Genomic DNA, 17,369 nt, shown 5'->3' on the forward strand with positions numbered 1-17,369 from the left:
CTCTGTTTACTGTCCACTGTGAAACTTTCTCCACTGGGGGATCAAACTTAGGTGTCTGGTTTACCCCATTAGGCTGTGTTTTAGAAACCTGGATCTAATACAGAGCCTGGCATAGAGTGAGCAACAGAATATACCTGATACTAAGTGAATGATGTATATGTATGTACATCTCTCAGCCCTCCCCAGCTCCCGCTTTAATCTCTAAATTAAACTGTTTGTAGTTTCCACAATCGTCAACAAATGTAACCAATACCATGTATTTACCAAACCCATTTAACTCAAAATTCAGTCCAATACCAGTAGTCTCCTTCATAAGAAAGTCTTGTCCAGCATTCAAAGGGCCAAGTTCCCTTCTAAACAGACTGTGATGATGCTGGCCTGCCAAAACTATAGAGCTTCTCCTTTAGGGAAGAACTAACAGAATTCCAGAGCACAGAACAGCATTCATACCTGGCCTGTACCAATACCAACAGAACCCTGACACTCACTGTGCTTGTGACATTTCCTTGTACCAGGCCCTCAACAAAAAGCTGGGCTTTGAATTCTCTGACGAAGCTCAGCAGAGACTCAAGGGAAAGGCCATCCATCAAAGCGCGATACTTATCAATCATAGACCAACGGGAATACTCCAGGATTAAAAGCCGAACATCTCTACAGAGAGCAGAAAAAAAAAAAAGTCTTACTGTAAAAAATGAATCTTAAGGGTATAGGATTGGATTAAGTTTCTATAGATGATGTGTTTCTTTAAAGTGACAATTTCTATCACTACTTAAGATAGGGAAACAATGTCATAACCACCAAAAAGCATTTAAAACTGCATATACAGACTATTACATAGATTATTAGCTCACTGGTAAAACTTTCTGTTTCAATTGCAAAATAAAACATTTCACACAAGCCGCCAAATGAGTCACAAACCAATTTAATATTACTATTTTGATTTCAAATCTCACTAGCATTGTGACCATCATGTATATCTACAATGACAATAGAGCATAATTGGCTCTAGGCGAGAATCAGACTAACCCCCGGGCCCACACAAGTAAGCTGTTTAAAAAATATGGCCAAGTTACCTAACATTTGTGACTCAATTTCATTTGTAAAACAAGGGAAATAAAAATGCCATACTGTTATCAGTTTTGGTGAGAATTAAATAAATACACTTAAAGTTCTTAGATCTAACACATACCAAATCTTCAATAAACAAGTATTATTACTCTACCACATTTTAACAAAGTAGTATTCAGGAGTTATAGGATATATGGGGCTATCTTTCATCATATCAATAGTTCCAGACAATTCTCCTTTCCCACTTATATTTGATTATTAGTTTTTATAACTTTGTGATCAGATTATCAGTTATTACATGTCTGATTCTTAACTACTCCCTCCCCTGCTTTCGAATTTTGGCCATTTATGGTCTCATTATAACTATGTCTAATGCGTGGTATTTATAGATGCCCAGCAAACAGGTCAAGTAGGGGCTTGCAAGCCATGTGCATAAAGGGCTGTATCTGCTCAGAGAGGACTTTTTTCCCCCCTCCCACAAAGGCTCTACCTGCTGACAGTCTTTTTACCCCAAGAGTGTACTTTTTTCTGTTTCACACAAAGGTACCCTATAAGCTACTCCTGGCCCTGGATTAAAGAACAGGCTCTGGTGAAAGGCCCAAGACGATTGCCTATTAGCAGAGGGTTTAAGCATCAGTATACAGACTGTCCAGAAGCATTTCTGCTCTCTTCTGCAACCTGACTGAATTCTGGATAGGTGTAGTTGTCAGATAAATGACCTGTTAGGCAATTTAACTCAGCCACTTATCATAACATCCAATGCACTAAGCAATTTTGAGCTACAACAAAGTCAGCACTTTTTGAACTGTTTTTTACTTAGAAACTAGGAGAAGACACTCTTTTAACCTTTAGCCTCTAATTAAGTACAGTAGACTGCTTGCAGTCCTCCTCACTGAGAAATACTTACACTGAATTTAGAAACTCTCTAACTCTACGGGCTAGTTTCCTGAAACAGCACAATTCTATCACATCTGAATTAGCACTGAAACAACAGCCTCACTCCCCACACTTAATTCCAAGTAAGGCACATAGTTTTAGGCCTTCAAAATATAAGCTGATCCCATGTATACCTACTTGGCCAGAGTTTCAGGCTTGATGAGGATGTTAAAGTAGGTCTTCTTCAATTGCTCAGTTATCATTGTAAACACAGCTGGTGTGGAACTGAACTCCGCTAAGTAGTCAATAATAAGCTGAAACAGTAGCTAAGAAGAAAAGAAAGAAACACCTTAAGTGGAGAAACATGTAAATCCACTGATTTTTAGGGGGAAAATGTTTCCCACTGGTTTCTACCAGGGGTTCAATATGATAAAATAGGCATTGTGTGGGACATAAGTACTAATGACTCAAAGAATCTTTTTTTTTCCTTAACTCATGGCTACACCAGCTAGCTTTTTTTTCCCAGTAATTCATTTATTCATTTTTGGCTGTGTTCGGTCTTCATTGCTATGTAGGCTTTTCTCTAGTTGCAATGAGTGGGGACCACTCTCTAGTTATGGTGAGTCAGCTTCTCAATGCAGTGGTTTCTCTTGTTCTGGAGCACAGAGTCTAGGATGTATGGGCTTCAGAAGTTGTAGCATGTGGGCTCAGCAGGTGCGTCTCCCGGGCTCTAAGCACAGGCTCAATATTTGTAGCACACAAGCTCCATGACATGTGGGATCTTCCCAGATCAAGAATCAAACCGGTATTTCCTGCATTGGCAGGTGGATTCTTTACCACTGAGCCACCAGGAAAAGGGAAGCCCCTCCCTCAAAGAATTTTTAGGAGCTAAAATTCTCAGTAATTATAAAATCTGAAGGAATAAATTTTATTTTTTATAATTTTCAGAGGTATTTTAAAAACATATTTTTCTTCCAGTTAAACTTAAAAATAATTTTATCACGCATCTCCACTGCCCCTAAATTTGATTTTAACTGGGAGAAGGTAATTTAGGAAATAATGACTTTGTATCAACCTGTGCTATCCAGAAACATGTGGAGTCTTCTCCCTTGAAGTCTTTTATATGCTTCAAAATGATTTATAGCTTTCTTTAGATAGGTTCTGTACTTTTCTTCTTTATTCTTACATATTTGATTATTTTTCTCAATATTATAGTGGCATATTTTTTCCCAATCCATTTCTAAGTGGTTATTGCACTATAGGATAATGAGTCATTGACATACTGGTCTTCTGATGAGTCATATCACAAATTATTTTTTAAATTCTAGTAGTTTCTTGCAAAGAAAAATGCTTTTAGGTGTTTGTATTTTTTCACTTTAATATAGTAGCCAGAAACTCTAAAAATAATGTCGAGTAATAGAAGTGATCGTGGGTATCCTTGGCTTGTTCCTAATTTTATTTTATTTTAAAAAAATTTTTTTTTGAAGTAAATGATCTCAAATTTTATTGTCTTCATAATAAAACAAAATATTAAGCTCAAAACTGGATCACTTGGCCTTTTCTCTTCTTATCGCCTCCCAGCTCAAAATGCTTGCATCTCTTAATAGCCAGCATTCTCTTTGATCTACAGTTGGGCTCAACACATTCAAGCCTCAGTACAATCTTTGTAGTTTTAGCCTTTTTCCGGAAAATCGGCTTAGTCTGCCCACCATAGCCACTCTGTTTCCTGTCATAACGCCGCTTTCCCTGGGCATACAGAGAATCCTTGCCCTTCTGGTACTGTGTCACTTTGTGGGGCTGGTGCTTCCCACACTTCTTACAGAAAGTCCGGCGGGGTTTTGGAACGTTCACCATGCTTGCGAGAGCGATACCAGCCTAGAAAGAAAGAGGCCTGGCCGGAAACGGAAGTATATCTGTTCCTAATTTTAATGTTCAGGATTTCATCAGTTAGTACAACATCTGGTATTATACTTTTAATTAAGACTTTTATTGTGATTGAGTAACCTCCCTCCATTCCTACTTATTAGGAATGACAACTCAAACTTTTTGGGGGCATTGAGCGCTATATTCATATAGTGTTTCTCAACTGACTTGTGTTATAATGATTTATAACAGCTTCGTAAAACTGAACAACCAACTCTTTGCTTTGCTGGCACTGGTCATGGTGAATAATTCTTTTTGTTATATTTGAACTTAACCTTCAAGTTTTTAGAATGCTTGACTCTATTTCATAGGTGTAAATGATCTCTAGTTTTATATATGTATTTATAGTATTTATATCAAGTTTTAATTTTACAGTAAGGAAGCTTCATAAAATGAAGAACCTCAAATACTATGGTTTGTATTTCTAAAAAGCTCTCCAGGTAATTCCAAAATATACCTACCAAATGACAACTACTGTATTTGGCTTTAATATGTTTGGATTTTAAGCTACATTATATTTATGCTTTTGAAGGTTACTAAAATATTCCATGTGTCTCCTCCTAAGGACAATTTTTGTTCCCAGGGGAGAGTGACAGGTAAGAGGATATAAATGAGAAAACTATACTCTTCTCTAGGGTTTTTGCTAAGATATGGAGGCTATCGTCTCTTAGCACAGGTCTAATTACTACCAGGTCCTCTACTCCAGATTTTTTCTTGCTGCTGCTGCTGCTGCTAAGTCACTTCAGTCGTGTCCGACTCTGTGTGACCCCTTAGATGGAAGCCCACCCGGCTCCCCTGTCCCTGGGATTCTCCAGGCAAGAACACTGGAGTGGGTTGCCATTTCCTTCTCCAATGTGTGAAAGTGAAGTCGCTCAGTCATGTCAGACCCTTAGCGACCCCACGGACTGCAGTCTACCAGGCTCCTCAATCCATGGGATTTTCTAGGCAAGAGTACTGGAGTGGCTTGCCATTGCCTTCTCCAATGAACCCAATTCCCCAAATATTAATATATATTCTACCCAAAAAAACCAACATATAAAATTTGTTGTTGGGTACATTATTTTACCTGGTACTTTGTATTTCTTCCTTTACTTATGAAGTACTGACAAATGACATTGAAACATATTCTCTACCAAAAGATAAATCACTAACAAGATATAAACTCTGTTTCTAAAGAGTCATAAACTTAGAAGGGAACAAGACACACACGCTTGAAACTATGGAAAAGACTGTAAGAAGACGAAGAAAGAACATAGACATCTAAGTTCTACTGTTCGTCAGGGCATCAGGGAACATGTCAGGTGTTTTAAAGCTGTCCTTGCATCATGGCATGAAATTATACTCAAAAAAGAAAACAAAGAAAGAGCTAGTTACTCAGTCATGTCCAACTCATTGTGACCCCATGGACTGTAGCCTGCCAGGCTCCTCTGTCCATGGAATTCTCCAGGCGAGAATACTGGAGTGGGTTGCCATTTCCTTCTCCAGGGGATCTTCCCAACCCAGGGATAGAATCCAGGTCTCCCACACTGCAGTCAGACTCTTTACTGTCTGAGCCACAAGGGAAGCCGAATTACACTCAAACAAGTCCTAACTTGTTTGAGGAACTCTAACTCTAACTCGGTGTAAAGCCCCAAAGGTCTGTTACTTATTTTATTTTATATTGCAGTATATTTTATTTACAGTGTTGTGTTTCTTTCAGGTGTATAGCAAAGTGATACAGTCATATATATATATGAATTAACAAAAGCAGTTCCCGTCTTTTGATGGGGTGCTCATGGTTTATAACATAAATGGCATTATTTTGAGAGAGGGATAACTTAGGTAGGGCATTGGGTTTTTTTTTCTTTTTGCAGCTTGAGGCAGTTGTAAAATAACTTAATGTAGCTTTTTGCAACTGTGTATTCTATAGTGTTTTTTCATTTGGTGAAATTTTAACTGTTAATGTTTTTGGCATATTAAATAAAAATTAAAAAAAAAAAAAATCAAACAAGTCCTAAGTGCCAGTGTTGACTGCAGAGAAACTGACAGCAAAGAGAAGTGTAATCAAGTCTGAAGCACAGGCTGTGCTGTATCTATTACTAATGCATACAACACTAATAAATGTAATTAACTGAAGAATATATGTTACTCTTATATGTGGCCAAAGTCAGAATACATGCCATCAGCAAAAAAAACCATAATGATCTCCAGGCCAGAATACTGGAGTGGGTAGCTGTTCCCTTCTCCAGGGAATCTTTCCCACCCAGGAATTGAACCAGGGTCTCCTGCATTGCAGGCAGATTCTTTACCAGCTGAGCTATCAGGGAAGCCCAATAAATACAATTAATTAAAGAATATATGTTGCTCTTGCTGCTACTGCTGCTAAGTCACTCCAGTCGTGTCCGACTCTGTGTGACCCCATAGACGGAAGCCCACCAGGCTCCCCCGTCCCTGGGATTCTCCAGGCAAGAACACTGGAGTGGGTTGCCATTTCCTTCTCCAATGTGTGAAAGTGAAAAGTGAAAGTGAAGTCACTCAGTCATGTCTGACCCTTAGCGACCCCACGGACTGCAGCCTACCAGGCTCCTCCATCCATGGGGTTTTCGAGGCAATAGTACTGGAGTGGTTTGCCATTGCCTTCTCCGATGTTGCTCTTATATGTGGCCAAAGTTGGAATACCTGCCATCAGTCAAAAAAACCTAATGATCTATATTAATACATATTTCTTTTCATATACAGCACCTCATGCACAAACCTCTATACTTGGTGCTATAGGCACAACAAACAAATATGAAATTTTAAAGTTGTCTGCAAAGAAATCAGAGCACTGTACTTACAGGTAGTTTGTGGTTGAATCCTTTCACTCGAATAATTAAACCATGTTCTCCAGCGACCAGCTTATACTCCAGCTGTGCCACATCTGCTTCATAAGCTGGTTCCGCAAGGTTATGGGTAAGGATATTGACAAAGATATCAAAGAGGACCACACTAAGAGTATAAAAATGCAAATAGCATCATTAACTAATAAGAAATAGACAAATTTCCTTCAACTTAGTGTAAGAAACTTCACTTTTATAAAGATGTTAATTCACTACTCCAGAATGTGAAACTCTATATACTAATTGAGCTCAAAGGTAAATATAGCTTACTTCCACCTTCAGCAATGCTTCCCTATCTTTTTCATGTCATGCACAAATAGGATATGATAATATTTATGTTGCACAATGGGATAAGTGTAAAATACATGAAAAGCAAACTGGCCCAAATGCATTGGCTATCCCTGTGGCCTAGGTTTTCTGACTGAGGGAAGAGAGGAGGGTCTTTTTCTTTTTGGCCATGTGGCATATGGAATCTTAGTTTCCCAACTAGGAATCAAACCAGAGACTGATGCATTGGAAATGCATAGTCTCAACCACTGGATGGCCAGGGAAGTCCTAATGTACTTTCTAAACTGGATATAAATAATGTTAGTGCTGTTTGTCAGTTTAAGGCTGGATTTTACAGGTTAAGGGGCAAAAGAAAGGAAGAAATGTAGTAACATTTCCTGAGCACCTCCTATGATTCAGGTCCATTTTAGGCTCTCTGACCTCCCACAATACAGCTATCTACATAAACGTGTAAATAATTTGCTAAGAATGAAGTAAAATCAGACTCCTTGGCAGTCTCAAAATACAGGTCAACAGATCCACACTAGTCCTCATTATATACTGGAAGCTAACCCAAGCTCATCTTTAATAAACTTTCTCAATCCAGTACAAATAAGTGCTGGAGACGGAGCAGCCACAATTCCATTTTAGTGATTCACACAGATAACTTGTTTTGGGCACATAAAAAACACATAAATGAGGAGAACAGCTCAAGTACTGACAAAAGAATGATACAATGATTCACAAATAAAAGCCTTCCAATAATTTAAAAAATATTTTATATATATATCTTCCAGAAAAGAGGACAATTTCTTACTTTGCTGCAGACTTCTGTATCAAAGGTGAGATCAGATGGAAACGTATATATGCTGAAAGAAAAAAAGATCCTAAATAAGAAACTAATGGCCAGAGGCTCAAACATTTAGTACATCTGTTATTTTCCCCCAATATGATGCTTTAAAAATTCTGAAATAAACCACTAATCCTTAAATTCTCATTACATTTTTATCCTTAAGAGTCCTTATAAAGTATATTTACCATTGCAAATAGTGTCCAGAAGGCACACTTTACTCTATAGGAAAATCACATATATAGACAGATATGCAGAGAAGCCTATGAATACTCTTATTATCAATAGCCTTGGTCAGGAAAAATGCATATAGAGGTACACATGTCAAGAACATTAAGGGAAAAATACCAATGCTCGCAGAAAATTGTAACAGTACTGTTCCAAGGAAGCGGAATAAATGTTAAGAACATTTTTAGAAACTCATAATCTATCCAAGAAAAACTAAGTAAACACCTTCCCAGTGAACTCAAGAATACCTTAGAACTATAGTACAGTTGTGTCAAGGCTAGGGATATGGGTTAGATGGCAACCAAGAACACCCACCCTGCGATTCAAAGTTAATTCAGTAAGTTCCTATGCTATGCACAAGAACACAAAATTTAAAAGCAGCACAGTGTGGGCTACCACGTTGAAGATAAGAGCTTCAGAGTCTGGTTAACTGTATATAATGCTTCCTTTAGGCTGAGAAACAAAAGAGTACAGGGATACAGATGGGGGATATTTCACATTTGCAATGATGGACTTGGCTATCTATCACGTCTAAGAATAATTCCTTTCAGCTTACTCTTACTCCTGGTTCTCTTTTTAACAATAATGTTCAAAAAACAACACCTGCTGCCTAAGACAGCCAAACACCTGGCTCTGCTTTCATTTAACTGGAAAAAAAATAAATCAAAAAATAATTTCATTTTATGCTTGAAACCTTATTTATTCCCTGGAATCTGTAGTGCCCTTAAGAATTTCTGTGACAGCACAGAAGCATAGTGGATCCATTAGGTAAGCCTAGAAAAGGTCTTCAAGTAGAAGGGGAAGAGGAAAGGAAGGGATGTGACAGACAAGAGGTAAAAGGTTGTGAGAAACTGGAGAAAGATTTGTTATACTTATTTCACTATTTTTAAGGAGGGAAACATTTTACCTTTGGGGATTTTGAATTTGTTGTCTTTCTTATACCACAGGCAACCTTGTGGAGTATTCACAATTTTAACAGGGTATTCTGTTTCTGGACAATCAAAAGCCTTCAACATGAAATCCGTGGCTAACAAAAGCAAAAGGGAATAAATCACTCAGTTATCACAACAGAATTTCCATCAATCTGTCCTTGGTTTCAGAACTCTAGGTAAACTCTTTTTTGAGGCAAAAAACATGTCAAATCCAAATGTCACAGAGTACAATAAATTAGTAGAACAATACTAAAAACAAAGTCCTCTTGGCCTTAAACTACATGAACTCTGAAAATCTGTAATTTCCCAAGAGCTGACCAATCTTAACTGTGAGAGGGACCTTTGGTCAAAATAATTGCACAGACCAATTTATGAATGCATTCTTGAATGAGAATGTCTTTTACCAAATTTACATATTTTTGAAAGTTAACAAATAAAATTAATAATTTTAAAGTGAACAACTTGGGGGAATTAAGTATACTTACAATGTTGTGCAACTACCACTTCCTTCTAGTTGCAAAACATTTTCATCAGCCCTAAAGGAAACCCCTAAACCCACTAAGCAGTTGCTCCCCATTACCCACTCCCCCCTGCCACTGGCGACCATCAACCTGAGTTCTGTGTCTCTATGGATTTACCTATTCTGGGTATTTCAGGTAAAAAGAATCATACATGTAACCCCTTTTGTCTGTCTTCTTTCATTTAGCATGTTTTCAAGATTCATCCATACTGTAGCATATATCAGTACTTCATTTCTTTTTATGACAGAATAATACATCATTGTATGTATATGCCATAGTTTGTTCATTCATTCATTATGAACACTAGTTGTTCCAACCTTTTGCCTTTTGTGAATAATACTGCTATCAACATGCATGTACATGCATTTGTTTGAATATCTGTTTTCTTTTGGGTATATACCTAGGAATAGAATTGCTGGGAAAAATGGTATTCTGAGTAAATTATATTTGTCCTAGACCAGTGACTTCCTCACAGTTAGAACTGTTTTCTAAGCTAGGAGACAGGTTAACACACACATATACCTACTGGGAACAAAACTTCTGAAAATAATACCCTTTCTTTATTCAATGAAACATTTTGCTATTTTCCACTCTTTTTTTTTAATGCTTTCACAATTCATTACACTGGGAGGCAACCTGTAGTTTGAAAACCTCTAGAATAATCAGACAAGATAATGGCAACACCTACAGGGACTGAGGTGAAAGGATCAGTTATCATTGACCAGAAAAAGTCCCAGGATCTATGCTTACGTCCTGTTTCCTGCATTCACCAACTGAACAATCCAGGACAAGTCACTTGGCTTTTTTGAGCTTCAGTTTTATCATTTGGAAAAGTAAGAAAACTGTAATGCTCATCCAAGAGATGACTGGGAAACTCAAATATGAATTCAAAGGATACTTTGTAAAATATACTATACAGGTATGATTTAATATTAGTACATGGATGGATTATGTAGAATGATTGATATTTCACTGACCTATGTACTTGTTTTCAGCTGGAAGATGAAGATCTGGATTCAATTCAAAATCACTCTTCCATAGTTCAGCCCAAGAATTTTCAATATCTGTAGAGATAAAAGACAAACTGATCCAATAAAGAATGCAATGTTCAGAATTTTCATAGTAACAAACCAATCAATAACTGGTCTTCACTAACCAATTCTTTTTTCTCAGGAAAACTATAAGTGACATAACCAGAGTTTCCAAACTCCTGCTACTCAATGGGTGGTTTCATTAGCATTGTTATCACCTGGAAAGTTTGTTAGAAACACAGAATCACAGGCTCAACTCTAGAGCTACTGAATCACAATCCATATTTTAATAAGACCTCCAGGTGATACATATGCATACTAAAGTCTGGGGGGCACTTTTCTAAAATACAGTCAAAAATAGCCCCAGGCTACCAAGACAACAGGATTTTCTCACTAGCTAATTAATACAGATATAAGCATTGCAGAAAATAATTTCCAGCAAAGTAATATAAATCATTTTCATTTCAAAGTAAACTTCTTAAAAAAAAAAAAAATACCATTTTCCCCACAGGAGCTACCAGACAAACTATTAAGGAATAAAATTTCCCAGGTGAATCATACACCTAAATGTAGGACAATTTTAAAATATTTTACCTTCCATACTATACTGAGTCCCAAACCATTTCTCCTTGAGGTCACATTTTCCCTCATTAGCACCAGACAGTAGAACAAGATTCGCCTTTTGAGGAACTAGCTGATTAAGGGCTTCAGCAATGACCTAATTGGGGGCAGGGGAAAGTGGAGGGGGGAGACACATATACAACCATTATAACTTCAATCTAATACATCTCTGTTAAAAAGGCAAAGCCACATTATGTTAGACACCCAAGATCCTAGCACCTTAATGCTTATGAAACTGTCTATAGTCCATGACCACCCTAATTGACAAAACTTCATTAGTCTATCAGCAGCTTCAAATATCTTTCTTCAGAGTGTTCCAACAGTTCTCATCTCAAATCCTACATAAGAGGACTAGCAGTGAAAAGAGCTACCATTTACTAAGCTTTTACTATGTGCCAGGTAGTGTTTCATTTAATCCTAAAAATAACCCTAAGGTATACCCATTTTCCCTGGTTCGGGAAGGTCCCCTGGAGAAGGGAATGGATACTCATTCCAGTATTCTTGCCTGAAGAATTCCATGGACAGAGGAGCCAGGTTGGCTACAGTCCATGGGGTCGCAAAGAGTCAGACACGACTGAGCAATTAATAGTTTCACTTTACTTTTCATACCTATTTTAGAGAAAGCACTCAGCCTCAGAGGTTAAAGTTTAATTTGCTCAGACTAAAGATTCTATAATTTGCACAGAACAACACACCTAGAAGTGACAAAAGTGGAGTTCTAACCAAGTTTGTACATAATTTCAAAAACTATCCTCTTAACTATTATGTATTATACTACTTCAAACACAAGAATCAGTAAAATGATCCAATGTAGAGCCTCCTGCAATAATCCTTCAGCTATAATAAGAACTAAGCATAAGATTTTTGTGGGTTAGATTTGAAACCCTAACTACCATTTAAAAACATTTCTTTTGAGAAAAAAAAAAAAACAACAGTGGTTCAGAAAAAAATACTTGGACCCCTGGGCACAATCATCCTAGGGAATTGACAAGAATATGTGGTTACTGCTTCTTCCTTTACCTTTCCCTACCTTCTTTAAAATTAGTAGTTTTACAATACCTACATCATCAAAGTCTCTCACTTCAGCACTATTAACATTTTGGGTCAGATAATTCCTAGTTGTCGAGTGCCATCTCCTGCATTGTAAAATGTTCAGCAATAACTTTGGCTTCTACCCACTAGATGCCAAGATCACTCTCCAGCTGTAACAACTGAAATGTACCCTTTGTTGCTGTTGTTCAGTGACTAAGTCATGTCCACCTCCTTGCAACCCCATGGACTGCAGCACACCAGGCTTCTTTGTCCTCCACTATCTCCTGGACTTTGCTCCAACTCATTCCATTGAGCCCGTGATGCTACCTAACCATCTCATCTTCTGCCAACCCTTTCTCCTCTTGCCTTCAATCTTTCCCAGCATCAGGGTCTTTTCCAATGAGTCAGTTCTTCATATCAGGTGGCCAAAGTACTGGAGTTTCAGCTTCAGCATCAGTACTTCCAATGAATATTCAGGGTTGATTTCCTTTAGGATTGACTGGTTTGATCTCCTTGCTGTCCAAGCGGCTTTCAAGAGTCTTTTCCAGCACCACAATTCAAAAACAAAAATTCTTCATCAATCAGTCTTCTTGATGGTGCAACTCTAACATCCACATGTGACTACTGGAAAAAACATAGCTTTGACTATAAACGGACCTTTGTTGACAAAGTGATGTCTGCTTTTTAATATACTGTCTAGGTATGTCATAGCTTTCCTTCCAAGAAGCAAGCATGTTTTAATTTTTTGGCTGCAGTCACTGTCTGCAGTGATTTGAGAGCCAAAGAAAATAAAACCTGTCACTGTTTCCACTTTAATCCCTTCTGTTTGCCATGAAATGATGGGACTGGATGCCATTATCTTAATTTTTTTGAACGTTGAGTTTTAAGTCCTCTTTCACCCTTATCAAGGGGATCTTTGGTTCCTCATTGTTTTCTGCCATTAGAGTGGTATCATCTGCATATCTGAGGTTGCCGATATTTCTCCTGGCAATCCTGATTTCAGCTTGTGATTCACCCAGCCCAGTATTTCACATGATGTAGAAATTAAATAAGCAAGTTGACAGTATACAGCCTAGTTATACTCACTTCCCAATTTTGAACCAGTCGGTTTTTCTATGTCTGGTTCTAACTGTTGCTTCTTGACCCGCATACAGGTTTCTCAGGAAACAAGGTGGACTGATACTCCCATCTCTATAAGAATTTTCCACTGTTTGTTGTGATCCACACAGTCAAAGAGTTTATTAGCACAGTCTTCATGAAGCAGAAGTAATGTTTTTCTATAATTCCCTAGCTTTCTCCATGGTCCAATGAACATTGGGAATTTGATCTCTGGTTCTTCTGCCTTTTCTAAACCTAGTTTGTACATCTGGAAATTCTCAGTTAATGTACAGCTGAAGCCTAGCTTGAAAGATTTTGAGCATTACTTTGCTAGCATGTGAAATAAGCAACTGTACGGTAGTTTGAATATTCTTTGACACTGCCCTTCTTTGGGATTGGAATGAAAACTGACCTTTTCCAGTCCTGTGGCCACTGCTGAGTTTTCCAAATTTGCTGGTATATTGTGTGCAGCACTTTCACAGCATCATCTTTTAGGATTTGAAACAGATCAGCTGGAATTCCATCACCTCCACTAGTTTTGTTTGTAGTGATGCTTCCTAAGGCTCACTTGACTTCACCCTCCAAGGATGTCTGGCTCTAGATGACTGACCACACCATCTTGGTTATCCAGGTCATTAAGACCCATTTTGTGTAATTCTTCTGTGTATTCTTGCCACCTCTTCTTAATCTCTTCTGCTTCTTTCAGGTCCTTACCATTTCTGTCCTCTATCCTGCCTATCCTTACATGAAATGTTGCAATGGTATCTCCAATTTTCTTGAAGAGATCTCTAGTCTTATCCATCCTATCCGTTCCGTTCAGTCGCTCAGTCGTGTCCGACTCTTTGCGACCCCATGGACTGTAGCCTACCAGGCTTCTCCGTCCATGGGATTCTCCAGGCAAGAATACTGGAGTGGGTTACCATTTCCTTCTCCAGGGGATCTTCCCGACCCAGGGATCGAACCCGGGTCTCCTGCATTGGAGGCAGACGCTTTAACCTCTGAGCCACCAGGGAAGCCCTATCCATCCTATAGTTTTCTTCTATTCCTTTGCACTGTTCATTTAAGGTTTATTCTCTCCTTGTTGTTCTCCAGAACTCTGAATTCATTTTGGGTGTATTTTTCCCTTTTTCCCTTGTCTTTCACTTCTGTTTCCTCAGCTCTTTGTACAGCCTTTTCAGACAACCACTTTGCCATTTTGAATTTTTTTTCTTTTTCTTTGGGATGGTTCAGTGCCTCCTATACAATGTTATGAACCTCCATCCATATTTCTTCAGTCACTGTCTACCAGATCTAGTCTCTTGAATCTATTAGTTACCTCCACCATATAATCATAAGGGATTTGATTTAGGTCATACCTGAATGGCCTAGCAGTTTTCCCTACTTTTTTCAATTTAAGCTGAACTTTGCAATATGAAGCTCATGATTTGAGCCACAGTCAGCTCCAGGTCTTGTTTTTACTATCTACAGCTTCTCCATCTTTAGCTGCAAAGAACATAAATCAATATGATTTTGGTCCTGACCAATCTGGTGATATCCATGTGCAGAGTAGTCTTTGGGTTGTTGGAAAGGGTGTTTGCAATGACCAGTGTGCTTTCTTGATAAAACTTTGTTAGCCTTTGCCTTACTTCATTTTGTACTTCAAGGGCAAACTTTTCTGTTATTCTGGGTATCTCTTGACTCCCTACTTTTGCATTCCAATCCCCTATGATGAAAAGGACATCTCCTTTGGTGTTAATTTTAGAAGAGTTGTAGGTTTTCACAGAACTGGTCAACTTCAGCTTCTTCGGCATCAGTGGTTGGAGCACAGACTGGGATTACTGTGATGCTGAATGGTTTTCCTTGTACCCAGGCACTGACAAATAGCCCATGGGGACAAAATCACCCCTGGTTGAGAACCTCTACCCCATATGGAGTGAAATGATTTATTTATCAGGACTAGTGGAGGAAAGACCCTGACCAACCATTTATGTGTAACATTTATTACACATAAGTCATATATTTTGAAACCAAGGATTCTTGTATTTTACTTGTACATATTCTCAAAATGATTAAAATTGTACAGAGTCTCCAACAGAATTAAAAGGCAAGCTAAGCAAGTATGTTTATCACCTAAAGCACATAATTCTTAGAAATGACTTTAATAGATCTTTCAACACTTGAAAAATAGTAAGAACAGTACCTAAGGAGAGGACTTGATTTTCTCGTCATATTAAAAGCATGGTCATATACAAGAATCATGAAAAATTATCCACAAAACTATTGATATTTCTTCAGTTAAAACAAACAAAAACCTGACTAAACATAACCTAATTTTCTCCATTCTCATGTTCTTATGTACCCTTCTGAACTTTCTCACCCTCCTCTTTCTCTAAAAGTAAGATTTAGAGATGGAAACCTCCTTACTTCTGGCTTGTATTCAAAAAGAAGCTGATCTCCAGTGAGAAAGTCCTGTAGTGGGTACAGCTGCATGTTTTCACACATGTTTTCCACATACTCAACTGGATCTGTCTGTAAAGAGGTAAAATTATTTCACACCAGAAATTCCTCATTACTATCCTTAACTTCCCACAAACTATAAATACTTAGCTCTTTTTATAAAACGATGAAACCAAAAGTTTCCCACAGATACAACCAAATATAATGGCAGCTTAAGGATATGATGCTCAGAATTCTAACATAAATTAGCCAGAGAACTACTTTAAGTAGCTTATCCTAACACCCCACCAACCCCACCCATCCTGAGCCCTACAACACATGAGGCTCCAATCATGTCACAGCATCTTCATGGGAGAAATTTTAACAATGGACTGTAAATTCCTGTTTACATGTTAAGTGCCCCACATGACTGTGAAGTGCCCAAAGACAGGGTCTTCATCATTTAATCACTACAGCACTATAACCTAAAAACTATTTGTAAGCATGAATCAAAATCAAGGGAGAAATCAAATTTTGTCATTAGATAAAAGTCTTCATATAAATGGCAAAATTAGCTAGTATATTCGGAGAAGGCAATGGCAAGCCACTCCAGTACTCTTGCCTAGAAAATCCCATGGATGGAGGAGCCTCGTGGGCTGTAGTCCGTGGGGTCGCTAAGGGTCGGACACGACTGAGCGACTTCACTTTCACTTTTCACTTTCACACATTGGAGAAGGAAATGGCAACCCACTCCAGTGTTCTTGCCTGGAGAATCCCAGGGACGGGGGAGCCTGGTGGGCTGCCGTCTATGGGGTCACACAGAGTCGGACACAACTGAAGTGACTTAGCAGCAGCAGCAGCAGCAGCTAGTATATTATCTCAATTTAAAACTGAACTAATGAGGGCAGTACTAAGATGGTGGAGGAATCAGACAGGGAGACCACTTTCTCCCTGACAAATTCATCATTTGAACACTGAGCAAATACCACAAACAACTTCTGAATGCTGGAGGACGACACCAGGCACCCAGAAAGGCAGCCCATTGTCTTCGAAAGGAGATAGGACAAAATATAAAAGATAAAAAGAAAGACAAAAAAGTTAGGGACGGAGACCCATCCCGAGAGGGAGTCGTAAAAGAGGACAAGTTTCCAAACACCAGGAAACCCTCTCATCAGCAGGTCTATGGGAGTTTTGGAATCTCAGAGGGCAACGTAACTGGGAAGAAAAAATAAATAAAACCCACAGATTACGCACCTAACTGCAACTCCCAGCAGAGAAGTAGCCCAGATGCTCACATCTGCCACCAGCAAGCAGGGGCTGAACAGGGAGGCATGGGCTGCACTACTTAGGGTAAGGACAGGGCCTGAATGCCCTGAGGGCAATTTGAGGGAGCCAACATTGAGACAGCAACCCAAACCAGGGGATAGCCAGAGAGAGGGGGAAAAAAAAAGAGGAGCGAGAGAGAGAACTTTCCCGCGAAAATGTCTAACCTAAGGCACTGCCGGGCTGCTCACAGAACAAAGGACTGAGCTAACACCAAAGGAGAGATAGCTGGCAGCAGCCTGGCCCATCCCCTGCCAGAGGCAGGGAGGCAGGCATGGAACAGCCAGAGCCAGAAGGCAAGGGGCAAACTCGGCCCCAGAGATGGC

General features: G+C 38.8%; 2 protein-coding genes across 3 annotated transcripts in view; both read right to left on the bottom strand.

The window, feature by feature from the left end:
* Positions 1 to 17,369, bottom strand: part of NRDC (nardilysin convertase) — a 112,592-nt gene that overhangs the window by 6,023 nt on the left and 89,200 nt on the right. For both annotated transcript variants that reach the window (XM_055401917.2, XM_055401916.2), the window contains 8 exons: positions 15,709 to 15,813; positions 11,149 to 11,272; positions 10,501 to 10,587; positions 8,978 to 9,097; positions 7,810 to 7,861; positions 6,684 to 6,834; positions 2,143 to 2,270; positions 489 to 651 (listed from right to left, as the gene is read on the bottom strand). In XM_055401917.2, coding sequence (XP_055257892.1) covers positions 489 to 651; positions 2,143 to 2,270; positions 6,684 to 6,834; positions 7,810 to 7,861; positions 8,978 to 9,097; positions 10,501 to 10,587; positions 11,149 to 11,272; positions 15,709 to 15,813 — 930 coding nt within the window. The remainder of the gene's footprint in view (positions 1 to 488; positions 652 to 2,142; positions 2,271 to 6,683; positions 6,835 to 7,809; positions 7,862 to 8,977; positions 9,098 to 10,500; positions 10,588 to 11,148; positions 11,273 to 15,708; positions 15,814 to 17,369) is intronic.
* LOC129540666 (large ribosomal subunit protein eL42-like) lies at positions 3,432 to 4,252 on the bottom strand. The gene has a single exon (XM_055401931.2). The coding sequence runs from the start codon at positions 3,796 to 3,798 to the stop codon at positions 3,481 to 3,483; it is 318 nt and encodes a 105-aa protein (XP_055257906.1). The 5' UTR covers positions 3,799 to 4,252; the 3' UTR covers positions 3,432 to 3,480.

The sequence above is a fragment of the Moschus berezovskii genome, chromosome 4, assembly GCF_049115385.1.
Source record: "Moschus berezovskii isolate FMDL1 chromosome 4, NW_MosBer_1.0, whole genome shotgun sequence".
Lineage (NCBI taxonomy): Eukaryota > Metazoa > Chordata > Mammalia > Artiodactyla > Moschidae > Moschus > Moschus berezovskii.